General features: G+C 71.8%; 3 protein-coding genes across 4 annotated transcripts; all 3 read right to left on the bottom strand.

The window, feature by feature from the left end:
- Positions 1 to 91: 91 nt before the first annotated feature.
- HR (HR lysine demethylase and nuclear receptor corepressor) lies at positions 92 to 10,930 on the bottom strand. The gene is given in 19 exon segments (XM_040538304.1): positions 92 to 282; positions 374 to 492; positions 587 to 885; positions 977 to 1,072; positions 1,190 to 1,320; positions 1,512 to 1,587; positions 1,782 to 1,953; positions 2,072 to 2,154; positions 2,157 to 2,295; positions 2,417 to 2,586; positions 2,690 to 2,765; positions 2,958 to 3,079; positions 3,204 to 3,314; positions 3,432 to 3,581; positions 3,691 to 3,914; positions 3,998 to 4,184; positions 4,399 to 5,227; positions 5,913 to 6,713; positions 10,877 to 10,930. Coding segments are annotated over 18 exon segments (3,756 nt in total). The 5' UTR covers positions 6,672 to 6,713; positions 10,877 to 10,930; the 3' UTR covers positions 92 to 269.
- A 4,146-nt stretch (positions 10,931 to 15,076) lies between these two features.
- On the bottom strand, positions 15,077 to 18,458 carry REEP4 (receptor accessory protein 4). The gene is made up of 7 exons (XM_040538313.1): positions 18,307 to 18,458; positions 17,388 to 17,460; positions 17,237 to 17,313; positions 16,859 to 16,979; positions 16,622 to 16,735; positions 15,930 to 16,328; positions 15,077 to 15,837 (listed from the first exon to the last, which is right to left on the bottom strand). The coding sequence occupies exons 1-7, from the start codon at positions 18,447 to 18,449 to the stop codon at positions 15,772 to 15,774; spliced, it is 993 nt and encodes a 330-aa protein (XP_040394247.1). The 5' UTR covers positions 18,450 to 18,458; the 3' UTR covers positions 15,077 to 15,771.
- A 1,711-nt stretch (positions 18,459 to 20,169) lies between these two features.
- LGI3 (leucine rich repeat LGI family member 3) lies at positions 20,170 to 24,202 on the bottom strand. Of its 2 annotated transcripts, XR_005814825.1 has the most exons (9): positions 23,689 to 24,202; positions 22,978 to 23,049; positions 22,817 to 22,888; positions 22,649 to 22,720; positions 22,480 to 22,551; positions 22,132 to 22,301; positions 21,899 to 22,063; positions 20,361 to 21,805; positions 20,170 to 20,322 (listed from the first exon to the last, which is right to left on the bottom strand). XR_005814825.1 is itself a non-coding variant. In XM_040538312.1 (8 exons), exons 1-8 carry the CDS (start codon positions 23,898 to 23,900, stop codon positions 20,988 to 20,990), a joined length of 1,653 nt encoding a protein of 550 aa, XP_040394246.1. In that variant the 5' UTR covers positions 23,901 to 24,202; the 3' UTR covers positions 20,171 to 20,987. The 2 variants fall into 2 exon arrangements, 1 of the variants encoding a protein (XP_040394246.1); XM_040538312.1 differs by having other exon boundaries at positions 20,171 to 21,805.
- Positions 24,203 to 24,262: the final 60 nt, after the last annotated feature.

The raw sequence follows: 24,262 nt of genomic DNA, 5'->3' as shown, positions 1-24,262 counted from the left end.
TCCCCCCCCGCTGCTGTCCCCAGCACCCCAGGGCCCCCCCAGCCCCGTCCCCCCTGCCCCGAGGCCCCAAGGGAGACGCGGAGGCAGGAGCTGGCGGCGCAGCCGACCCTTTCTTTATTCCTGGCAGGGCGAAGCACCGAGCAAGCAGCACCGGGCGGCGCGGGTGAGGACGGGCACGGCGCTGCCTTTGTCCCGGCGTCCTGGTGACGTGCCGCCGCCTCACCTGCAGCCCTGCAGGACGCCCACGGCCTCCCGCACGGCGGCCAGGATCATGCCATCCAGCTGCAAGGACGCACAGGGGGCTCGGCACCACGCACCGCCCCCCCCCCCCCCCCCGGGGACCCCCGGCCACGGGTCCCCAGCCATCACCCACCTGAGCCCGGAGCCAGCGTGCGGCCCCGGGGGACCGGTGCCGTGGTCCCCGAGGCGGGCGGCGCTCTCCGGGGACAGGAACCGCTGCTCCACGGCGATGGTGCTGGTGAGGTTCTGCACCTGCGGGCACACGGCGTCGGCGTCGGCGTCGGGGACCGGCCAGGCCCTGCTGGGTGCCTCGGTTTCCCCAGGAGGAGCTGGGGCAGCGCCTTACCTGGTGCGGAGCCCCGGCGGGGACCAGCACCGCGTCCCCCAGGCACTGCAGCAGGGTCCAGGCGCTCACCCCGCACTCCTCCCGCAGCCGCCGCCGCAGCTCCGGGTCCAGGTAGAGGCCGGGGGGGTCCTCAGCCACCCCCCGTTGCCCTTGGTCCACCTTGTGCAGGAAATCCTGGATGCGGCCGGCGTCCTCGGCGCGGAAGATGTGCCACAGGGCGCCGGGCCGGCTGCCGGCACCCCGCAGCCTCTCCTGCAGCAGCTCGTCCATGCCGTCCTCCTCGGCGCGCAGCAGCGGCTCTGTGGGTGCAGGAGAAGGTCGGGGGGGGGGGGGGGGGGCCGTGGGGGCCGTGGCGGGACCCCCCCCCACACACACACACCCCAGCCCTACCGTGCCGCGCCGCGGCGTGCACCAGGACGCTGATGGTGTCGGCTGCCTCCACCGTCAGGTTTTTGGTGCCGATGCTGCCATCCTGGGGATGCACGCCTGCAATTTGGGGAGCAGGGGGGTGGCACGGCGTGGCCGGGGTGGGGGGGGGGGGGGGGGGCTCGGTGTGTCCCCCCACCCCCCCCCACCCCCAAGCCCCCCAGCTCCCCCGCTCACCGTACGCCGCGCACATGCGGGGGCGCAGCCAGCGGCGGCCCCGCTCGCCCCGCAGGTAGGAGGCCAGGTTGAGGCGCCCGTGGGGGCCGCAGTACTCGGGCAGAGGCAGGCTGGAGCTCAGGTTGGTGGCCCTGTGGCACGGAGGGGACGCCGCGAGCTTGGGGACCTCGTGCGGGGCCGCCACCGTGTCCCCAAATCCATCCCTGCACCCCGCACACCGGGGTGCTGGCGAGGGTGCACCGGTGGGGCCAAGGACGCACGGGTGCAGCCCCCCCCCCCCCCCCCCCCCCCCCCCCCCGGTGATGGCACTGCCGCCACTTACCGGCACAGCTGCATGTCCCCAAAGCCACTCTCCAGCTTCAAGACGTCCCCAGCGCCCTGCTCCAGCACCGGGCAGGCTGCAGGATTGGGGGCACGGCGTCACGCACCGGGACACCCCCCGCGTGCCACCCGCGGCGCGTCCCGGGCACGGATGCACGGGGTTGGTTTGCTCCCCCTCAGCTTGCACCGGGGGGGCCACCCCCCCCCCCACCTCGTCCCCTCCGTCCCCGTCCCCTCGATGCTAACCCTCCGGCGGCTCCCGGCTGCTTACTCGCGCTGGCGGCGAAGCCGTCCCAAAAGCGCCCGCTGCCCATCCTGACGCGCCGCTGCTGCGCCCGCAGGTTCACCGCCTCCACCTCCTGCTCCCCCCCGGGGGGGCGGAAGGATTCGGGCCCCCACAGCCTCCCGTCCAGCCTCTTCTCCAGCCCTGAAACCAGGACGGGCTGCGGGGCCGGGGTCGGAGTGGGGGGGGGGGGGGGGGGACAGCGAGGGATCAGTATAGGGGGGAGAAGCTGGGGGGGGGGCGGGGGGTGTCCGTGCGTCCCCCCGCAAGGGGCTCACCTGGCCCTGCCGCCAGTGCTCCTGGAAGAGCCGGTAGTTGGTGGCGTGGCCGGGGTCCTGCAGCCACAGCAGCCCCCCGGGGCCAGGATGCAGTGGGAAACGGGGGTCCCGGGGGGGCCGGGGGGGCCGGGGCAGCTGAGCTCGCAGCCCGCGTGCCTCTCCTGGATCTTCCTCTCCACCACGCGGGCGATGATGCTGTCCAGGATGCTGGTCAGGCGATTGTCCTGGGGAATTTGGGGAGGCATGGGGGGGGTGGGGGGGGGTGGCGGGCACAGGGTGTCACCCCGCCCGGCCCACCCCGTTTTAGCCCCCCCCCCCCCCCCAGCACCCCGTGCCGGTACTCACGCTGGGCAAAGGGGGCGCGACGGGGGCGAAGGCCATGCGCACCCCGTTGTGCCCCAGGCACAGCTTGACGGCGGTGGAGGCGAGGAGGTCGCAGAGGGTGGCTGTCTGCACGGCCCCCCGGGGGGGCGGCGGTGGCCCCGGCGGCGACGGCGGCCCCCCCTCGGGGCTCTCTGCTCCAAGAAACGGGGGGGGGGGCAGAGGGACGGGGCTGCCTCCTCTTCCTCGCGCCCCCACCCCAGGGAGCAGCCCCCCCCCCCCAGGTGCCGCCCGTACCTTCCTTGATGGCTCTGGCCGTGGTTTCGCCGTTGGTGCTGGGCACGAGGGGGGGGGCCACGCTCCCCATCTTCTCCTAAAACACCCCCCGTGCCACCAAACCATCCGGGGGAGGGGGGGGGGGCATCCCCACGGCCCCCGCTGCTCCTCGGGGCTGGGACCGTGCACAGTCCCCCCACCCCCACCCCGCAGCGGGTGGCAGGGGGTCGGGGTGCTCCCCCCCCCCCCCTCCCCCGAGCCCTCCATGTCCCCCGTTCCCCCCCCCTACCTGCCTGCCCCCGGGGGGCTCTGCCGGCCCCTGCTCGGCGTCCCCAACCCCGCAGGGACAGTGCCACTTGACGTCGAACTTGGCGCGCGCCTCGTGCAGCTGCTGCCAGAGCCGGGCCAGGACTTGGGGGGGGGGGGGGGGGGCAGATGAGGGGGGGGTCAGCACCCGGGAAGTGACCAGGAAAAGGGTTTGGGGGGGGGTCCCGAGGGGGGGGGGGGGGGCGGGGGGGGTCTCACGGCCGCTCACCACGAGTGGGGACGAACTGCGTGGGGACGAGGGCCGCCGGGTCGTGGTCGGGCCCCGGGGCGCAGCGCCGCGGCCGTGCCGGGTCCCCTGCGAGAGAGCGCGCGGCCGTCCCTGCGTGCCCCCCGAAGTGACACCCCCACGTGTCCTGAGGGGTCTGCGGAGGGGGGGGGGGGGGGCAGCACCTGCAGCCGGTCCCGTTTCCCCCCCCCAACCCCGGTGTCCCCGTACCGTGCCCGTCCTCCTGCTGCCGGCCGCGGTGGCACTCGGGGCACTGCTGGAAGCCGCACGTGGCGCAGCTCCAGTGCGAGTTGAAGCAGCGGCGCTGGCAGGCGTCGCAGAGCCGGGGGGCTCCTTCCCCGCGCCTCCAAGCCGTCAGCCCTGCAACGACGCCACCCTCAGCCTCCCCCCCCCCCCCCCCGCCCCCCGAGCCCTTGGGGACCACCCGCAGCCCCCCCCCCCCCCCCCCCCCCCCGGGGTGCCCGCTTACCCCCGGGCTGGCCGTGGGCTCCCAGCCACGCGCCCCTGTCCCTGCGGACGGCGGCGCAGAAGGGGCCCCCCAGCACCGACAGCAGGTACTTGGCCAGGCAGAGGCTGCCGCTGCTGCTCCTGCCCCAGCCCTCCGCCGCCTCCAGCGCCGCCGTCTCCCCCTCCGCCTCGTCCACGGTGCAGAAGCCATCGACGCTCAGCTCCCCGCCGTCCCCAAAGGCGAGCCTGAGGGGCCAAAGCGGGGTTACCGGGGTGGACGCTCCGTGGGGAACCCCCAAAAAGGCCTCCGGGAGCCCTCCCCGGCTCACCTGCGGAAGCGCAGCAGCCTGCAGGTGCTCTCCGCGAGCTCCTCTTCCTCATCTTCATCGCCAGGGCTCCCCGCAGCCCGGGCAGCGCAAGCGCAGCACCGCGGGATGCTCTTGGGCAGGGCGGTGCAGGGCACGCTCTGCAGGCACCACGGCTCCGGGCCAGCCCGGCCGGCACAGACTGGGGGGCCTGGGGGGGGGAGACGGGGTGGTGGTGGGGATTTGGGGCTGGCACCGCGCACGGGGAGGGGACGGGCACGCTGGAAACTGGGCCAGAAAGTAGGGCTGGAAAATAGGGCTGGAGATGGGCAGGGAGCAAAGCCGAGCTGGCTGGGGAGCCCCCACGCGTTGGCAGCTCGCTGGGGACACCACGGACGGGGACAGTCCCCCTGCAGCCGCCTTACCTCCCTCTCCCAGCTCCATCCTCTCCGCCGGGGTCCCTCCGCTCCCGGTGCCACCCAGGTGCTCGGTGCCACCCAGGTGCTCGGTGCCACCCTGGTGCTCGGTGCCACCCGGGCGCTCGGTGGCCTTGGCTCCCCGTTTGGCTGCTCCAGCCCCTTCGGCGGCACCGCGGTGCCCGTCGGCAGCGCCGTGGGGGCGTTTGGCCGAGCGCTTGCCCTCGCCGGCTCCCTCGGGGCCGTCCCTCCGGCCCCCTTTGCACCTTGGCACCGACTGCTCCGAGTGCCGCGTCAGCCACGTCTTCTTCAGCTTGGTGTGGATGCTGGGCGGGCAGGGAAACCGGCCCCCGTTGCCCCCCAGGGTGCTGTCACCATCCGGCCCCGGCGCATCGAAGGGGCCCAGCGCCCCGCAGCCCCCCCCCGGTGGGCACGGGGGGGCCGTGGGGTGGTGCCTGTCCAGCCGGGGGTCCGCGCCCCCCGGTGCCGGCGGCGAGCCGGGTTTGAGGCTTTGGTACGCCGGGCGCTTGTCTTTGGGTTTGCACTGGGGGAAATGGGGGGCGTGGGGCCGTGCGCCCACCCAGACCCCTCCTGCGGCCACGCTGGGCTGTGGGAGGAGCAGGGGGGGTGCGGTGCTGAGCGGGGGGGTGTGAGGGTGAGGAGGGGGTGCTGCCGGGAGGCCCCCCGCTCTGCCATCCCTCCACGGGGCACCCGGCGGCTCTGGGACCCCCGTGTCCCCCTCCCCGTCTCCGCCGTGCCCTGGCTGCCCCTCGCCCGGCAGCTGCTCCTGGTCCTCGGCCTGGAGGTGGAAGCCGGGCTCCTTCTTCGGGTAAAACTCCTGGGGGGGGGGGGGGGGGAAGCAGAGGGGGGGCTGTCAAGGCTGGAGACCCCCCAAGCGGGGGTCCCCATCCCTGCCACTGCGCCCTGACCCGCATCACACGGAGCTGGGGGGCGCCCCACGGCCCTGCCTCAGTTTCCCCAGGGCCCCTCCTTAGCCGAGCAGACCCCTCGTGCTTTTTCCAGCTGGTGGTGACCCCATCCCTGGGGTGTCCGTGTGTGTGTGTCCCCCCCTCCCCCCCCCCCCCCCCCCCCCCCCACGCGTGGGAAAGGAATGGGGAGCCACGACGGGCGCACCCAGGGGCCGGCTGCTCTGCCTCCCGCCGCCCCCGTGCCGCCGTGACTCAGCCCCGCTGCCTGCGGCACGCCACGGGCCACCCCCGGCGAGGCGAGCAGCACCCCCCTCGCCCCCCATTACGGGGGGCATCGCCCCAGTTTCGGGGGGCTGGGGCTCATCCCTGCCCTTTGGATGAGTCGTGGGAGCGAGCACGGCGTCGTTTCCCACTCGGGGGCTGCGGGCGCTGGGTGCCCCCCCCCCCCCCCCCGGGTGACGGTGCCAGCACCGCCTGCCGCAACGCGCCGCTCCCGGCCGGGTTCAGCCGAGGCTGAAGCCCGCCGCCACCCAAGGGACCTGCGAGGCCACGGGACGGGGAGCAGAGCCCAGAGCCACGCGGGCGCTCGCTCACCTTGCTCCCCGAGCCGCAGCTCTCATCGAAGGCGCCCGGAGCCGCCTTGCACCTCGGCGGCACCCCCAGGTAGAGGGGCTGCGCCCCCCAGGCCGGCACGAAGGGACCCAGGCGCCAGTCGGTGCCGGCGAAGCGCCCGTCGCCCACGGGACCCTCCGGCCCCCCGCCACCAAATCCGGGCTCTGGCGGGGGGCCGGGGGGGAGCAGCGAGGACAGGAGGAAGGGGCTGTGCTTGGCCTCCACCAGGAAGGGGCAGCTGCGGAAAGCCGGGGGGTCCCCATCCCCGCGGGGCTTGCCGGGGCGCTGGGTGTCCGCGGCCGGGAAGGGCAGGGGGTAGCGGTGGTACGCGTGGCTGTAGAGAGCCAGGGGGGCCAGCACGGCTTCAGCCCACCGCGGGGGCTCCTTGGGCTGCCCGTTCCTGGGCGCCAGCAGCAGCGGCAGCTCGGCGGAGTCCTTGGGGAGGCACAGGGCGTCCCGCAGGCGCTGCGGGGCCGGCGGGTAGGGGCAGCCCAGCGGGAGGCCGGCCGGCTCCACGCAACCCTCGGAGCCCCTCCAGGGGCAGCCCTTGTCCGTGGCCAGCCCAGGGCTGTAGCTCAGCTTGGGGGGCTCCTGGTAGCCCCCCAGGGCCGGGTCGGTGGCCGTGCTCCGGGGCAGGACCCCCGGCACCCCGCTGCTCTCCAGCCCCCGGAGGTCCTGCGCTGCCTCCGGGGCTCTCCTCCAGCGCGGCGCGGCCTCCCCCATCCTCGCCTCGCTGGCCATGCGCTCATGTGGTGCTCAGCACCGTGCCCGGCCGGCCGGATCCTGCGGGGGGAGAAAAGGGGCCTCAGGGGCGGGGGTGGCTGCGAGGGCATCCCCCACCCCTCCATGCCCACGAGCTGCCGGGCCAGGCGCACGCAGCGGGGGAAACTGAGGCACGGTTTCCATGTCCCCCCCCCCCCCCCCCCCCCCAGCTCCATCCTCACATCCTGGGGGGTCCCATGGGTGCCATCCTCCAGGGAGAGCAATCCAAGGGGGGGGCAAGCAGCTGGAGAAGGGGGTGTCCCCCTGCCCTCCACCCCTCCGGGACGCACCCCCGCGCCTCCCCCCCGGCCCTCCGCACCCAGCCTGGCCGCGCGCCCGCCCGCTGGCACCCGGCGTGGGGAGGCCTTGCCCCGCGCAGGTATTCGCCTCCGGCCAGGGCCGGGCGCAGCTTCCCAGGAGGGCTTGCAGCGAGCGGGGAGCTCCCAGCTCCCAGAGGCCCCTCCTGGGAGAAATGCCGGCGGGGATTTGCTGGATTAACACTTCCCTGGGAGCCGGGCCACACACGCACGCTTTGGAGCCGTTTCTCGCCGCGGCGCCGTCCCTTCCCGACGGGGCGAACGCCATCCCCTGCCCTCCGCAACCCCCCTGCCAGCAGCCGAGGGGACGGAGCCGGGGCACCTCGGGTCCAAGCCAGCCCTACAAAAGCCCAGCTGGCTCCGGGGTGGGACGGAACCACCTCGACGGGCAGCCGGGGCTGTGCCGGGGGCAGGACGTGAGCACCGTGTGTCCCCGGCGTTCCCGTCACGTCCCATGCGCAGAGCAGAGCAAAGTCCCGTCCCGTGCTGCTGCCCAAGCCCCTGCTGGGGGGCACGGAGCCGGAACGGGGCACCGGGCACCCGGAGCCATCTCCCCCACCCCCAGCCCCACACCGTGATCCCAGCACAGCTCCCTCCCGGCGCCCCCAATGCCAGCACCGCACGGCGTCCCCAAGCTCCTCGGGCTCCCTTCGTCCCCTGTCCCTTCACCCCGCAGGACGAAGGTGGCCAGAGCGCGAGGAGCTGCGGGCAGCACCCCTGCGGCACCCGGCTAGCTACCTGGCTCAGCACAGGGTCGGTCCATTGGGGACACGTCAACCCCCCGGCACCAGGGGGGTGACAGCTCGGCGGCGAGCAGCAGCGGCACGGCACCGGCACCGGGTCCCGGCGAGGCGACGCCGGGGACTCCTAAACCCACAGACTGAAGGGGTCTGGCTCCGGGATCTGAAGGAGGCAGAAAGCCGCCCGGGCCGCCCTGGGGGACGTTCTTCTCCGAAGGCTGGAGCTGGAGTTTTCGATCCATTGGCCTGGGGATCTCCGTGCTCCTCCTTCCTAGCGGCCTTGGAGCGGGAGCTGCCGGCTGGGGACAGGCGGCGAGGGGGCACCCACGAAGCGGCGACGGCAAGCGGGACGGAGCCCCGGCTCTAAGCAGCCTCGGGCATTTTTGGGGTGAGCGGCGGCACGACGAGGCGACGGCGGCGCTCGGCGAGCGTGCAGCCTCCGCGGGCTCCCGCAGCGACTGGGGAGGGCGAGGCGAGGCGCTGGGGCTGCTGACGCCCGGGAATGCCGGCGTGCCGCCCAGCCCCGCGGGCACCGGCGCAGGCAGCGGCGGCGGCGGCGCGGTGCGCACCCGGCGGCCGTGCCAAGGCGGGCAGGTGTGCTGTGCCCCGCGCGAAGAAAGCGCCCTTTGTTCCAGGACGAGCCGCCCCGCCGCCGATGAAAGACGCCGGCCGCACGCTCCGGGCGAAACCGGGATGGGAGAAACGGCGCGGGGAAGACGGGCCAAGAGCCCCAGCCCCGGTGCTTGGGGGGGGGGGGGGGGGGGCAGGAGGGGGGTGGCCGTGTCCCGGTGAGGATCACGCGGCTGCCCCACGGGGGCTGGCGACCCCGAAGCACCCGGTGCTGGGTGAGGAAACGGCCCCGACCCTGTCACCGCTTGGCCTTGTGACACCGCAGGCTCGCCCCGTCCTGCCGCGCGGCCTCGTCACCCTGCCGCCACCCTTCCTCCACCCAGGATGGATGAAGGCAGCAGCGCTCCTCTGCCTCCCCTCCACCCTGCGAGGCTCAGGAGGGACCCGAGGGTGCCCAAGCAGAGCCACGGGCACCCAACGCTGAGGCTGGAGGGGTGCCAGGAGCCAGGTTCCGCCCCCCACCCCGTACCCGCCGGGTGTCCGTGCGCCCCGGCCATGCCCCGGGGATGCTCCGGCCACGGGTGCCGGGGGGGAGCACGCCGGGGGGGGTCCCCAGGCGAGGACCCCATTTTTGGGCTCCGGATGAGGGAACCCACGGGGCTGGCAGCGCCGGCGGGGTTTATGTAACGTGCCTTGTCCCAGGGACACCCTGCGCACAGCTCGCACGCGTTACATAAACTGCAGCCACTCCGCACAGCCTCCCCCGGCTCGGCACGGCTCGGCGCGGCTCGGCACGGTGCACGCGGCGTGCCCGGGGGCTGCCGGGGCCGGGGGCGCGGGGTGAAGGCAGGCCACGGCCGCGTGAGCCGAGCAGCAGCGTGATTGCCATCGGAGCGCGGCTTCGTTCCGGCTCAGCAGCTGCCGTGCGCCCCGGCCCCGCTGCGAGCCAGGAGCCGCGCGTTAACCCCTGCCGCAGGGCTGCGGGGGAATGCCGGGGGAACGGGGAGACAGCCTGGGGGGCTCTTCGCGACGCTGGCGGTCGCCCGCCAGCCCCTGTCCCTCCCCGGTCTGGGGTAACCACAGAGGATCCCGTTTTGTCCCCGTGGGAGCCCGGCCGGGCTCGCAGCTCCCGCTGGGTGCCAGGAACAGGGAGGGGATGAGCCGAGGCTCGGGGTGTGGGCGAGCCCGCGCCTCGCCGGGATGAGAAGGTGCTGAAAGAGAAGCTCTCTCTGCCCTCCCTTCCCTCCCCGGGGCAGGCAGCAGCAGGGCCGGGGCTGCTCGCGGTCCCACGGGGGGAGAGAGCCTACGGGGGGGTGGGCAGAGGTGCTGCGGGGCCGAGATGGCACCGGGGACGGACCCCAAAAGGGGTCTGCATCGCCCTGGATAGGGCAGATGGGGCACGGGATGCCTGCGGGGATCGGGGGCATTGCGACGGTGCCACGGGACTGACGGAAAAGGGGTCAGGCACGGAGCAGGATTGGTGCACCAAGCCGGGACGGAGAGCCCCCAGTGCCGGGGAGGGGGCCGGGAAACCTGGCACAACGAGCAGGGAGATGCTGGGGGGGGGCGGGAGAACATTTCCACCCCTCTCTGGGAAGCATCCCAGCATCTTCCCCGGGTGCTGCTCCGTCCCTGCACCCCAGCACCCCGGCTGTGGGGCTGTCCCCAATCCCTGGGGGGGTCCCTCCAATCCCTGCCTGCCCCGGCACGACCCGCAGAGGGTCCCCAGGGTGCTGTGGGGGGGGGGTCCGAGCCCACCGCTGGGACCCTGCCAGGCCAAGCTCGAGCTCTGCCAGCTCAGGCTTTGCTCGGAGAGAAACCCCCGAGGGGGGAGCTCAGCCCCAGCCGGCCCCCGGCGCGGCACGGCCCCGATCCCCCCGTTTTTTTTGCCTTAAATCGGGGGGCGAGCAGAGGGCCTGTGAACACCCCCGAGCCGAGCGCTGGCCCAAAGCACGCAGCAGGAGGCCGGAAGCGCCCGAATTAGAAACCTTGGCATCCCTGCCCCGCGCCGCGCGGGAGGATGGGGCGATGCTGGGAGGACGCCGGGAGGGGGGACCCCGTCCCCGCAGCGTCCCCTGGCACCGTGGCGGGACGCGGGCAGGGGCAGGCCACGAGGGCTGGGGGGTTCCGGGGCGGGGGGGGGGTCCCAGCATGGTGGGTGCTGGGGGACGGGGGTCCTGGAGCCAAGGAGAACGCCGCAGCCCCCTCTGTGCACGGATGAGCAGAGGAGCTCGGGGGGGTGCCCACATCCCCTGCCCTGCCCCTGCTGCATCCGAGCACCCCAGGGCCCCGCAGCCCCCTGGGGAAGGGCTCCGCAGCCCCCAGCCCCACCAGCCCCAAAACCAAAATCCAGCTGAAATCCAGCCTTTTTCTCATGCAAAACACCCTCGACATCCCCCCCTCCCCCCCCCCCCAAAAAAAGCTTGCCCGGGGCCCCCCTCCAGCTCTGCCCCGGCGCCCTTGGAGCCCCTGCCCTTCCTCCTCCTCCTCTTCCTCCTCCTCCATCCCCTCCTTCTCCTCCTCCTCCCGCAGCCCCGGCAGGGAGCCCGGCACGCACCTACCTGCCTCCACCACGGCGCAGGTGAGGAAGACGCGGGCGCAGGCAGAGGAAGGCTGCCCGCTTCCCCCCCCCCCCCCCCCCTCAAACCACCACCACCACCACCCTCCCCGGACGGCCGAGAGCGAGCGAGCGTGGAGAGCTTTCGCTAATCTGCGCCCGGTGCTTAAAAAAAACGTCAAAACCTTCAGGAGTCTGGAGGCTGCGGCGGAGCGGAGGGCACGGGAGGACACTCACTCCCACACGAGCAGCTTTCTGGGAATTAGGGCCACAGCCCAACTGCTCTGGCAGCCGCCGTTCCCCTCCAGGCCCGGGCTGGCCGTTGGGGGCACAAACGCCCCCCCCAGGAGCTGGCCCCGCACGGCTCCCGCAGCCCGGCCGGCCGCTGCCGCCGGCCCTAATCTGCTGCGTCCCCGGGGAGGTGAGTAAGCACCGCTAATCCCGCTGCACCCACGGGAGGAGAAGCTTCTTCCCACCCCCCCGCCCCCCACACCCCGGGTAGGGGCAGCCGGACCCCGTTATGCCACAGCGGGGTCCCCTCTGCGGTGCCGGGAGAGGATCCGGCCCCGAACGCGAAGGACCCCGTGCCACCTCTCCAAGAGGCACGGACCGACCCCTCTCCGGGCAGCTCTCGCTCGCTGCCCACCCTCGAGGCTGCTTTAGGATGTGGAAGCGGCCAAAAAGCTCGTCCCCATCACAAAAAGGGGGGGGGGGGTGCAGGGGGACCTCGCAGCCTGCCCCCACCACGGCCCCGTGCCCACGGCCCCGTGCCAGCCCCGGGGACGCTCGGGCAGGGCAGGGGGACTCGGGGCATCGCCGCCAGCCCCGGGACGGACACCCCCTTCCCTGCCTCCTCCTTCCCATCCTGGGGGGGGGGGGGGGGGGGGAAACCAGCTGCACGGGGGCACAGCGCATCCTTTTGCACCCTCCCCGAGCTCCCCCCAGGATTCCCAGCTAGCTCCAAACACCTCGGTGGAATTAAAAGCTGCCCCCCCCTCCCCCAGGCCAAAGGTTTAGGATGGCAGCCAGGGACATGGGGGGCAGAGCCGGGCACCCGCTGGCCCCACGGCACCTACCTGGGAGCAGCCGGGGTCTCCTGCCCGCAGCCCAAGCCCCTCTTCTGCCCCCACCACGCCGCCAGGGCCCCCCCATGGCTGGCAGGGGACGGGGGGACGAGCAGACGTCACCCGGGGGGGCGGGGGGGGTGGCACGACGGGGCGTTACGGCTCCTGGCGTGGGGAGAAGAGAGTCACAAATGGGGCCAGCCCCCAGCCACGGTGTCCCTTGGGTGGTGATGCCCCCGAGCAGGGAGCGACGTGGGGGGGGGGGCGGGGGGCCTCTTGCTGGGCACGGTCCCCTTGGGTTCGTCCCCAAAAGCGCGGCGTGGTGGTCGTGGGGGGGGGGGGGGGGGGGGACCTCGGTGACCCCGCTCGCGCTGGGGACGTGGCTCCAGCCCCACCGCACGTGCCCTGGCCTGGGGAGCTGAAACGGATCCGAGTGCCAGGGCAGGGCAGGGCCGGGGCTGGCTGGGGACAGCCGGGTCCCCAAGGGGCCAGGCGGGAGGAAATCTGCTGGGGGGGGGGAGCACTGGGGGGGGGGGCCCTCATTCCTCCAGCAGCCGCCGTGTCCTCCCGCGGCCCCGTCACCTCGGGCGCCCCTTCCCCATCGTGCTCCCACGCTTACCACCCACCCTCCTCTTCCTCGCCGCGGGGCTGAGGACGTCACGGGGAGGGGGGGGGGGGCTGCAAAAAAAGGTGGTGGTGGGGGGGGGATGAAGGAGCCTTACCTGCCCCCAGGCGATGCGGGGGGGCTCTCAGCCCCCGTCCCACCCCCGAGCCCCCTGCCCGCCGCCGCGCGTCTCCGTGCCCTGTGCGCGGCTGCGGCTGGGGTTTGGGTTTGGGGTGTGGGGGGGGTGGGGTGGGGATGGGGGGGGGGGGGGGGGGGGAGGGAGGCAGCTGAAAAGCTCCCGGGGCTGGCAGAAAAAAAAAAAAAAAAAAAAAAAAGAAAAAGAGGCTGCATTTAAACAACAGACATAATTATGCTTTTGATACCGTCTGCTAAAATACAGCGCTGCGCCGCGCGGGGAGCCATGTGTGCGCGGCCTCACATGGCTCCGGGCTGCAGCGGCTGACTCAGGCGGCGGGGCCGGGGGGGGGGGCACGGCACCGGGGGGGGGACTGCAGGGGCTGGGGATGCCCGGCACAGCTTGTAGAAGGGGGATGCGTCAAGACGAACGCCCCAAAAGGGAGTTTGGGGGGTGGGGGTGGGGGTTTAGGGCGGCTGTAGGGTGGCATCGGCGTCCCCCAGTCCATAAAAAAGTAGAGGTGGGGGGGATCGCCGGGTTTGGCTGCGTTTTGGGGGGGATGAGGGAGGAAAGGGGCAGTGGGGGAAATGGGGGGGGGGGGGGGGGGTCGAGGGGGGGCTCGGTGTCACCAAGCTTGTGGGGTTCAGCCTGTACCCGTTCCAGAGGGGTGCACGGGGAGGAGGGTGCTGCGGGGTGGGTGCTGCGGGGTGCCAGCACCCACAGCACCCCCGGGGAAGCCGTGCCGCCGGCAGAGCCCGTCAATGAGTAACAGCCCCCGGTGCCCCCCCCCCACCGCCACTGACCTTTGGCGGTGCCAAGGGCCCAGGGGGATGGCAGCTGCCAGGGCTTTGGTGTCACCCCTCCATGGGGCAGGGGACGCATCCAGCGGGGCGAGGTGACACCGCCGCGGCGCCCCGTGTCCCCCGCCAGCTCTTGGGGAAACCCCAAACGGGGCAGGGGTTTGGGGCGGGGGGGGGGGGGGGGGCACGGGGCAGGGACTTGCCCCTCGCCCCCATTAATGCCAGCCCCGTGGGGAAGCTGATTTGGGGGGGGGGGGCTGCAACTCGCGCGGCTTACGTGGCCTCTCGCAACCCCGGCATGAGGAGCGCGCGCCGCTGCGGGGGCAAATCCTGCCCCACGGTGAGCTCGGGGACCCCACAAAGAGCTTGGGGACCCCATGGGGGGGGGGGAATAGGGGGGGCAGCTCCCCCCCCCCCCCGAGCTGGGAGCTTGGCGGCGGGCGGGCGAGCTCAGGTCAGCCACGTAATTGCTGCGCTGGGGCGCTGCCAGCCGGGGGAGATTACGGCTCTGCTGACTGCAGCCTGGCACCGGCCCCCGAGCTGACACAGCTGGGATCCGCGCTGCCACCCGAGGGGGCTGCCTCGGCCCCGGGCAAGGGGGTGGGGCTGGGGGGGGCAGGATGGGGGCTGCTTGCGCTCCTCGCTTGGGTTTCTCTCCCCGGGGGAACGTTAGGACGGTGCCAGAACGAGGAGCGGGCAGCGGGTGCCCACCTCGGGGGAAGGCTCCGCTCCCCGTGCCTCAGTTTCCCCACCCTGCGAAGCGGGCGGCTCCCCACCGGGCTCCCATCCTGGGGTCGCGATGCTCAGGCTCTGACACCCCCCCACACACACACTTCTCCCCCCCCCCCGTGCCCCCCAGGGGGCTCGCAGCACCCACCCAGCCTCCCCAAAGCCACCCTGGGGTCCAGCCCCACCCCGCACCCCACCACCGGCATCCTCCCGGGGCCGTATCCCTGGAGGAACCGGGCTCCCTAAGCGGCTTTTGGGGGATTACGGGCAGCCCCCTGGCCCTTGCCCTCTCCCCACCCAGCCTTCCTTCCCCGCTGCTTTAAGTAATCGTCTCCGAGACAGTTTTACCCGGCTAATCTGGCCACCTCCACCTAAGCTGCTCCAGCGCCCCTGCCTGCCCCCCGCCGGGGCGCAAACGCTCCCTGCCCTGGGAAGCCCCCCTGAAGGCGACGAGAAGCCGGGGTCTAAAAATAAGATTGGACAAAGGGATGAGGGCAGGAAGCCTCGGGAGCGAGGGGACTGCTGCTGGAGAACGGCGCCGGAGGGGCTCCTGGAGATGGCAGACGTGGCACGAGCAGCGCCGTCGCCTCGTGCCACCCCACGCAGGGGGGTGAAGCCCCCCCCCCCCACCGAGGGATGGAGCAAAAAGGGGCCGAGAGCCCCGGGCAGGGCTGCGAGGACAAAGCGGGGCCGGGAGCCAGAGCGGGGCCACGTCTGCCTCCAGCCCCGGCTGCGTGCCGCGGGTGTCCCGCAGGGGGGCCGCGGCGCCTGCTGCCACGCCGTGGGGGTCACGGCTACTGCAGGGGCACCCCGGGGTGCTGCGCCCTCCTGGGGACGGGGTTGAGGCAAGGGGGACAGCGATTTCTGAAAGTCTGGAATCAGATTTATTCGTCTGTGTACAAAAATGCCCCCCCCCCCCACCTCCCCCTCGAGGAGGGGGGGGGGCGTTAAAAGCCGCGTGGTGCCGCGCAGGGCACGGGCAGGCACCGGTGCTCCGGTTTCAAGTAGAGAGAGGAAAAAAAAGGGGGGGGGGGGACACACCCGTGGTGGAGGGGGGGGCACGGGCGGTGTCTTTGGCTTCACGGGGGATTGATGGAGCCCAGGAACGTCCCCACACTGGCTCCCGGGGGAGAGGGGAGGCGGGAGGAAGGCAACGTGGCAGCGGCAGAGCAGGACCCCCCCGGGGACCCCGTGCCGAGGACAGGGCTCCTGTAGTGCCTGGGGAGGGGGGAGCCGGGCCCCCACGGGAGAGGCGCCGGCGCCCCCCCTGCAGCAGCGATGGTCAAGGGAAGGGGGGGGGGTAGCACGGCCGGGAGCAGGATGGAGCCCCCCAAGCCCTCCACGAGGCACCCCCGGGGTGCGAGGTGCGGCCGGGAGGGCGCAGACACCAAAACCTAAGGCACGCGCGGCGCGAGGCAGCGGGGAGCCCTCACCCCGGGGCGGGTGGGGGGGGAGCTGGCGGCACAAACCCCGGCTCCCCCCGGCGCTGCAGCAGCAAACTCAACAAGTTAAGACTCCTGGCGATGCTTTTCCCCGGGGTGGGGGGTGTGTGCAGTGTTAAACTAATTGTCCTTCTCCGTCCGAGCCGGCTTCTTCCGAACGCGGCCGCGCGCCAGCCGGGAAGAGCCCTGGGGTGGGGAGGGAGGGGGTCAGATCCTGCCGGGCACAGCTCGGTGCCGGCGGTGCTGTGCCCCCCCCTCCCCCCGCCCCGCCACAATACCTCTTTGCCTTGGGGCTTCTTCTTCGCCGCGCGCAAGCTCTGGCTCCGGGAGAGGGGTCTGGGGTCCCGGGGGTGAGGGGTGGGCTTGGGGGAAACCTGCGAGTCCGACCAGCGCTCCTCCTCCTCCTCCTCCTCCTCCTCCGTCTCGCTGTCGCAGCGCGGCGCCGCTCCGCAGGCTGGGGACAGGGGCCACCCGACGGCTCTGGCACAGCCCCCCGAGCCCCGCGGCCACGCTGCGCGCAGGGACCCCGCTGCTCCCGGCTCACCCGGGGGCTGCCTGCGGCTCTCCTGCTCCTCCAGGTACAGGGGGTCCCGGTAGTGCACGGGGGCTTCGTCGGGGAGGGAGCGCAGGTCCTGCATGCTGAAGCTGCGCAGCCGCCCGGCCAGCGCGCCCTGGCTCTGCGGGGTGGGGGATAAAGGGTGGGGAACGAGGCACGGCCACACAGGGCGGAACCCAAAGCACCGGGGCACCGCTGGCCCCCGGGGACCCCAGCCCCATTGTGGGGGGGACCCCAGCCCCACGGGGGACCCCAGCCCCATTTTGGGGGGGGACGCCGTTGCCCCCCCCCCGTTGCGGGGCTGGCACCCGAAAGCAGGCGAGGCAGCCGGGAGAACAGGATCGGCGGGGCCAAGCCCGGCCCTACAAGCCACCGATTGCCTCACGGCGTCGCCCCCGTGCCGTGCCCCCGTACCTTGGCGGCCGCCTGCACCGCGGCGGTGGCGGCGATGTTGAGGCCCCGCTTGCCGAACCGCACCATGGTCTCGTAGCCCCGCTCCCTGGCCTGGATGATGTAGGTGTCGATCTCCTGCGGGGAAAAACCACGGGGGTGCTGGGTGCGTGCAGCGGCCCGGGGTGGGGGGGGGGGGGTGGTGTCCCGATGGGGCTGAGCGCCCCCCACCCCCAGCCCCCGGGGCCGGGCGGCACCCACCTGCTCCCTGCGGGACAGCGTGGGGTGCACGAACTTGCGGTAGAGGAGGCTGGAGCCGCGGGTGTACGGGGACAGCAGCCAGACGACGAAGGCCATCTTCACCTCGTAGTAGAAGGGAAGCCTGGGGGGGGCAGAAAATATCGGGGGGGGGGGGGCCCGGGGCGCGTCCTGATCCCGCGCAGGGACATGCGTCGGGACTGGGGACCCCAGCTGGGTCACCCTAAATCCCCCTCCCAGCAAGCCGTTGTCCCCCGGAACATGGGAGACCCCAAAAATGGGGGCACACAGAAAAGGGGGGGACCCCAGAAAAGAGAAGAAAAAAAAAAAAAACAGAAAAAAAGTGGGGGGGGACCCCCAGACCCCCGCCCGCGGCCTCACCAGGAGAGGAAGATGTCGGTGACGGTCTCGGTGGCCATGAAGAGGGCGAAGACGATCCAGTACATCATCCAGCGCACCTGCGGGACGCGGGCCGGCCGTCAGCCCCCCAGGTTTGGGGCCGGGGGGGGGCAGCCGGGGGGGCCCTACTCACGTATTCGCGGATGTTCTTGCTCTTCACGGCCTTGTAGGAGGCGTAGGCGGGGTACAGCATCCCGAAAACCAGCCTGGGGGGGCAGAGGCGGCGTCACCCCGTAGCGCTGCCCCACGCCGACAAAACGCCCCCCCCCGGCCCCAAGCCCAATGTGGGGGGGGGGGGCACTGAGTGGTGGGGATGGGAACCCCACAGGGGGGTCAGGGGCACCGGGCCGGGCTGCCAGGGAGCCCCCCCCCCCCCCAGGTGCCCCCCCCCAGGGTCTCCCCCTCCCCTTTTAGGTGCATCTCCCAAGTCTCCCCTTCTCCGAGGTGCCCTCCCCCCATGTCCCCCTCCCCTTTTAGATGCCCCCCCCCAGGATCTCCCCCTCCCCTTTTAGATGCCCCCCCCAGGTGTCCCCCTCCCCTTTTAGGCTCCCCCCCAGGATCGTCCCCACCCCTTTTAGGTGCCCCCCCCCCCCCAGGTGTCCCCTTCCCCTTTTAAGTGTGTGTCTCCCCCCCCCCCAACGTGTCCCCCTCCCCAGGGTCTCCCCCTACCCGAGGTGCCCCCCCCCGGGTCTTCCCCTCCCCTTTGAGGGGCCCCCCCCCCCAAGTCTCCCCCTCCAGATCTCCCCCCCCCCCCCCCCCCCGCCTCCCCTCCCCAAAATACCTCCCCCCTGGATGCCCCCCCCCAGGCACCGCCGCCTGCCAGCCCCAGCACAAACATTTAACAGACCCAACACCCCGGGGGGGGGCGGGCGGCAGCACCCCAACCCCTCCCCCCCCCGCCCAAACCCCAACACCCCCCCAGCCCCTCCACGCCCCCCCCCGCCGCCCAACCCCCGTTAAACGGGCGCCCCTCGCCCACCCCCCCCCCCCAGCACCGGGGGGGCCCGGGGGGGGGCCCAGGAGAGCCCCGGGGGCCGCCCCCCCCTACTCACAGCACGGCCCGGCTCAGCACCCACGACACCATGGCGGGGGGGGCCCGGGGGGGCCGCGCCGGCCCGGGCGGCTTGAATGGGGCGGCTGCGGGCTCTGCGCATGCGCCGCGAGCCCAACGGCCAGCACCGCCCCGCCCCGCCATTCTTAAAAAGGGGCCGGGGCTACTCTTAAAAGGGCAACGCCTCTTCTTAAAAAGGGCAATTCCTTTTCTTAAAAGGGCAACGCCGCGTCTTAAAAGGGCAACGCCGCGTCTTAAAAGGGCAACGCCGCGTCTTAAAAGGGCAACGCCGCGCCTTTAAAGGGCCCCTCCCCGTAGGCGCAGAGGGTGAGCCCCTCCCGCTCCCACCCATTTATTTATTTATTTTTTTAAGCGCTTAGCACACGGAAAAAGGAGAAGCAGGCGCCTTTGTATGATCTCAGGGTTTTATTTTGGTTTCGGGGATGGCCTCTTCTGGCAGATAACCGGTGATGGGACTAGAGGGAACAGCCTCAAGTTGTGCCAGGGGAGGTTCAGGTTGGAAATGAGGAGACATTTCTTCCCAAAAAGAGCAGTCAGGCACTGGGACGGGTTGCCCAGGGAGGTGGTGGAGTCACCGTCCCTGGGGCTGTTCAAGGAGAGGTTGGACGTGGTGCTTGGGGACATGGTTTAGTGGTGACATTGGTGGTAGGGGACGGTTGGGCCAGATGACCTTGGAGGGCTTCTCCAACCCCAATGATTCTAGGATTTTCTGTGATTTTTCAGGCCCGCCAGCCCAGGTCAGGGTGAGGAGCGCTGCGGGTGCCGGGGGTTTGGGTGGAGGTTTGGGTGCTGCCAGGGAGGTGAGGCCGGCAGCAGAGGCGCAGGCACCGCCCCGCGCGTGGATCCGGCAGGATGCGGCCCCGGACGCCTCTGTCGGGCGCTGCGCAATCTGCTTCCTGGCGCTCCTCACCCAGGCCAACACGTTTGTGCCAGGCACTGGCTCGGGCGTGTTGCTGAACCGGGGCCAGGGCTCTGCAGAGCCGTGGGTTGTTGCAAGACGCTTAGAAGAAAACAGGAGCGGCTTCCTCCTCCTCTGGGACAGGGGCAGAGCTCTGAGTCCCTGTCGGTGGGCCTGGCACCTGCCCCAGACCACGTTTCCCCCGGCCATGTGTCCCCAGCAGTGGCCTGGGGCTCCCCAGCTCCCTGCCCTGTGTCACTGCCAGGGTCGGGGTCCCAGCACCCCCCCGCCTCCCTCCCCACTAAAATCTTCCCTTTCCTGGTGGAGAAACCGAGGCAGTGCGGGGTGGCAGAGCCCCGGGTTTAGGATCTGCAGCCACCCAGGACAAACCCTCTCCCCAGGCTGCCTGTTCCCTTAGAGAGGCTCTTTTATTTGTGAGCTTAATTGGTGGTTTTTCACATGCATATGCACGCGCCTGTGGGACGTGGAAATGCTCCCCTGGAAAACCAGCCGGGCAGGCGGGGTGCAGCCCTGGGGTGCAGGAGCAAACCCCGCACCCTGGGGAAACACCTCCCGCTTCCCCGCCGCGGGCCAGGGCTTCTGCTGCTCCCCCAAAACGCCCGGGAGAGCCACGAGCAGGGCCCTCAGCCGTCCTCAGCCACGCAGGGCTGCTGTGAGCAGGCGTGGGCACGGCTGGGGGTCACAGTGTGTTTATTGGGGAGTGTTTTGGGTGGGTGCATACACCCTGGTGTGGCTGGCACGCTGGGGGACCGGGCAGAGGGGGCTGCTGGGCGTGCACGGGGGACAGGAGCAGGCAGTGCCGCTCCTGCACGTGGTGGTACCAGCGGGGCTGCATCCTGCTGGCCTCAAGCATCCCATCGGCCTCAGGGCATCCCATCCAACTCAGAGCATCCCAACCACCTCGGGGCATCCCATCCAGCTCAGAGCATCCCATTAACTTCGGGGCTTCCCATCTGCCTCGGGGCATCCCATCCAACTCAGAGCATCCCATCCGCCTTGGGGCATCCCGTTACATCTTGGCATTGGAGTATCCCACTGTTCTTGAGCACCCCATCCACCTCGGAGCAGCCCATCCACCTCAGAGTATCCCATCCACCTCGTAGCATCCCATCCACCTTGGGGTGTCCCATCCATTTTAGGGCATCCCATCCATTTTGGGGCATCCCCTTCCACCTTGGCGCATCTCATCCACCCTGGGGCATCCCATCGACCCCGGAGCACCCCGTTACACGCCTCGGCATCAAAGCATCCCATCAGCCTGCGAACATCCCGCTGCTCTCGAGCATCCCACCCACCTGGAAGCAGCCCAGTGTCCTGGGACCATCCCAGCCAGCCCTGGCCCTGCAGCCCCACAGCAGTGTCCCCATGCCCCGTGCCTGAGCGGGCAGAGCCCCCCGTGCCCGTGCTCCCCCCTGCCAGCACCCAAGGGCATCGCTCTGTGGGGCGAGGGGTGTCCCAGCACGCAGCCAGGACGGGGTGGCCACGGGTGCTGCATATGGGAGGGCAGATAAGGGGACCTGTGGGTGCACCAGGGGAAAAATGAGGCCGGTGGCTTCCCCCCAAAGGGGCGTGGGTGCGGGAGGAGTGCGGGGACCGGGCTGTGACCGCGGGGCAGAGTCGGCTGCAGGCGGGAGGACGGGGCTGGCGGGCGCATGCGTGTCCCTGGGCCTGGTCACGGGCTGGAGCAGCCCCTGGGGGAGGTGAGAGCCGCTTCGGGGGCAGCCGGGCTCTGCCTCCCCCCGCTAGAGGCTGAGGTCCACCACCACGTGCCGGTAGACCAGCGTGTTGGCCTTGAAGCTGGGCGCCAGCAGGAGCTGCACGTCGGCGGCGGGCACGTAGCGGAAAGCGCGCGGCGCCTGCACCGCCAGCTCCTGGAACTTGACGAATTTCTGCTTCTCCTCTTCCCACAGGTAGACGTGGGTGAAGGAGAAGTCACTGCCCAGGGCCATGTAGCGCCGCTGCCCCACGGCGAAGGGCTGCATCACCATGGAGCCGCGGGACGGCAGCGTCTGCAGCTCGACGAAGCGCTGCCCTTCCCAGCGCACCACCTTGGAGTCGCCGATGTAGCGGCTGAGGCAGAGGAACTGCTCCCGCTTCACCCTGAAGTGCTTCACCATCTGCACGTCCAGCATCTCGCCCACCTCCCCCTGCGGCGCGAACTGCTTCTGCGCCCGGTTCCACTGGTAGATGACGGGCGCCTGGGAGCTGCTGGAGATGATGAGCCGGGGCTTGCCGTCGTTCTCCACGTACTCCACGTCGGTGTCGCGGTGCCAGGCGTGCAGGGCTTGGTGGGAGTAGAAGCCGTTCTGGTTGAGGCGGTAGAGGCTGGTGGAGCCCGCCTTGGAGCTGTCGGCGATGACGAAGTACCACTCGCCCTCGATCTGGAAGGCCTCGATGTCGTTGGGCTTGCGGGTCTTCTGGCTGTCGATGTCCTGGATCTTGATGAACTTGTCCACGGCCGTGTCCCAGCGGTAGATGTAGGAGCCGCCGAAGAGCTGCGCCACCACCACGTACAGCTGGCTCTGGGCCACGATGGGCTTGCAGTGCACGGCCGAGTGGGCTGCGAGGCAGGGCCACGTCACTCCGGGGGACACGGGGAGACACGGGGGGGGGCGGGGTGCGGCGCGGCACAACGGGGGGACCCCAACCTTACCGGGGATGCGGTCGAAGTCGCGCAGCTTGCGCTCCACGTAGTCCCACTTGAGCACGGCGCAGCTGCTGGCGCCGGGCTGCGCCAGGGCCACGTACAGGTCGCTGGCGTAGGTGTAGGGCTCGGCCGACACCGACTGGAAGGGCAGCACCTGGTGCACCACGAAGTCTGCGGGGAGAGGCGGCGGTGAGGGCGCGGGGAGCCAAGGCGGGGCGGGGGAACCGGCGGCCCCTTACCCGTGGTGATGCACTGGAAGTCACCCAGCGCCAGGTCCCGGATCCGCTGGCCCTCGAACTGCCCGGGGCTGCTGCAGAAGACGGCGGGGACCGTGGTGTTGGTGCTCTCCATCCACTCCACCAACCACTTGATCTTGCAGTCGCAGGCCAGCGTGTTGCCCCGCAGGTCCCTGGAGAGGATGGCACAAAGTCCCCCCCCTGCCCTGCCCGAGCCCCAGCAGGGACCCCCCAGTTTTGGGGGCAGAGAGGTGGTGAGTGCCCATGGGGACGTGCCCAGCCCGGCACAATGGCGTCGTGCCCCATAACCCTGTCCCCAGCCCGGTGTCCCCAGTGCCACGGCAGCCTTACAAGTCACTCAGGATATCCAAAGGCTTGAAGAGGTCCCGGGGCAGCGTCTGCAGGTTGTTGTTGGCCAGAGACCTGGGGACGAGAGGCGCTGTGCCCGGCGGCCACGCGGGACAGAGGGACGGAGCTGTCCCCGGTGTCCCCTGGGGGGGCGCAGGGTGCCGGTACTCACAGGTGGGTCAGCGATTTGAGCCCGCGGAAGGTGGCCTTGGAGAGCGCCTGGATGTCGTTGTTCTCGATGAACCTGGGGCGGGAGGAGAGGCTGGCAGGGCTGCGCCGAGGGCACGGGGAGCAGCCCCCCCGAACCCCCCCCCCCCCCCATCCCCGTCCCCCCACGCACAGGTACTGCAGGTGCGAGAGGCCGGCGAAGGCGTTGTCGCCGATCAGCGTGAACTTGTTGGAGTTCAGCAGGCTGCAAAAAGGGGGGGCGAAACGTCAGTGATGCGGTGGGGGGCACCCGGGGGATGTGGGGGGGGAGGGTCACCGGCACGGGAAACCTACAGGAACTGCAGCGAGGGGATGTGGGCGAAAGCCGCCTCTCGGATCTCCGTGAAGGCCGCGTTCACCATGGTCCTGCGGGCAGGATGAGACCTCAGGGCCGTGATGGGCTTAGGGAGAGGGGGCGGCAGTGGGGGGCACGGTGGGGGGGGGGGGCTGGACCCCGGGTGTGGCGTGGGGTTGGCACAGAGGGGACAAGGAGCTCAGCCCCAAGGGCTGGCACCCACCCCACGCGTGCCCTGCGGCACATCCACAGCCCGAGTGTGTTCACACACGCATGCACAAAGACACACGCAGGTGCACACACACGCACACCTACAAGTCTCCAGTGTCCCGCCGTGTCCCCAGGGACCCCCCCCCCCCCCCAGAGCCGTGTCCCTCTGGGACTCTGGTCCCCAAGGTCACAGCAGACGGGCGGTGCGGCGGGGCCGGGCTGCAGCCCTGCTCCATCCAGCGCCGCGTGCGCACGGGGACCTGCCAGCACCGCAGGGCACCCGCGCACGGGGACGAGCCCGGGGGGGGGGGTCCCCAGCCCACTCAGGGCCCCCCGGGACCCCCACGCTGCCCTCGCCCTGCACCACCCCGCTGCAGCACGAAGAAAGAGGCTGGCCCTGCCCCAGCACCCTCTGCCAGCCCTGCGCCACGGGGAGCTGACCGTCGTCCCCCCCCCCCCCCCCGTCCCCCTCCCCAGCGCCCCAGCGCCCCGCTACTCACAGCGAGATGACCTCGGGGGGCAGGTTCTTGGGCACGGCCTTGGAGTCCACGCAGAAGGCTGTGTCCCGCGTGCACGAGCAGCTCGGGGGGCAAGGGGGAGGCCGGGGAGGCCGCCGGCCCCCCGCAGCCCCCCAGAGCCAGGCGGAGGCCAGGAGGAGCAGGAGAGCCGAGAGCTGGCCCCTGGGCATCCTCCTGCAGCGCCGCAGCTCCATCGCCCCGGCCTAGCCCTGCTCCTTCCCCTTCCCCGCACGCCGCTGCCCTGCTGCAGGGAGCCGCAGCCGAGCCCTTTTTGCTCCTCTCCTTCCCCAAGGACTTCAACGCCGAGGGGAAGCGGCGGCGGCGGCGGTGATGGAGGAGGCTGGCGGCACCGGAGCTGCTGCTCTGCAGCGCACCATGCTTGTGTGCTGCGGGAGGAGGGAGGGACGGAGGGATGGATGCGGCGGAGTGACGGCACGGCACGGCACGGCACGGCACGAGCGTCTGGCCTCGGGGACACGTGTCCCCGGCAGCGTGCGGCCACGGGGGGCTGCATGCCGGGGAGGGGGACACGCAGGGCACGCGGTGGCAGCGGGGT

This window comes from Cygnus olor, chromosome 27 (assembly GCF_009769625.2).
Source record: "Cygnus olor isolate bCygOlo1 chromosome 27, bCygOlo1.pri.v2, whole genome shotgun sequence".
NCBI classification, from domain to species: Eukaryota; Metazoa; Chordata; class Aves; order Anseriformes; family Anatidae; genus Cygnus; species Cygnus olor.
Note: the sequence above shows the minus strand (reverse complement) of the source record. Positions and strands in the feature narration are given on the sequence as shown.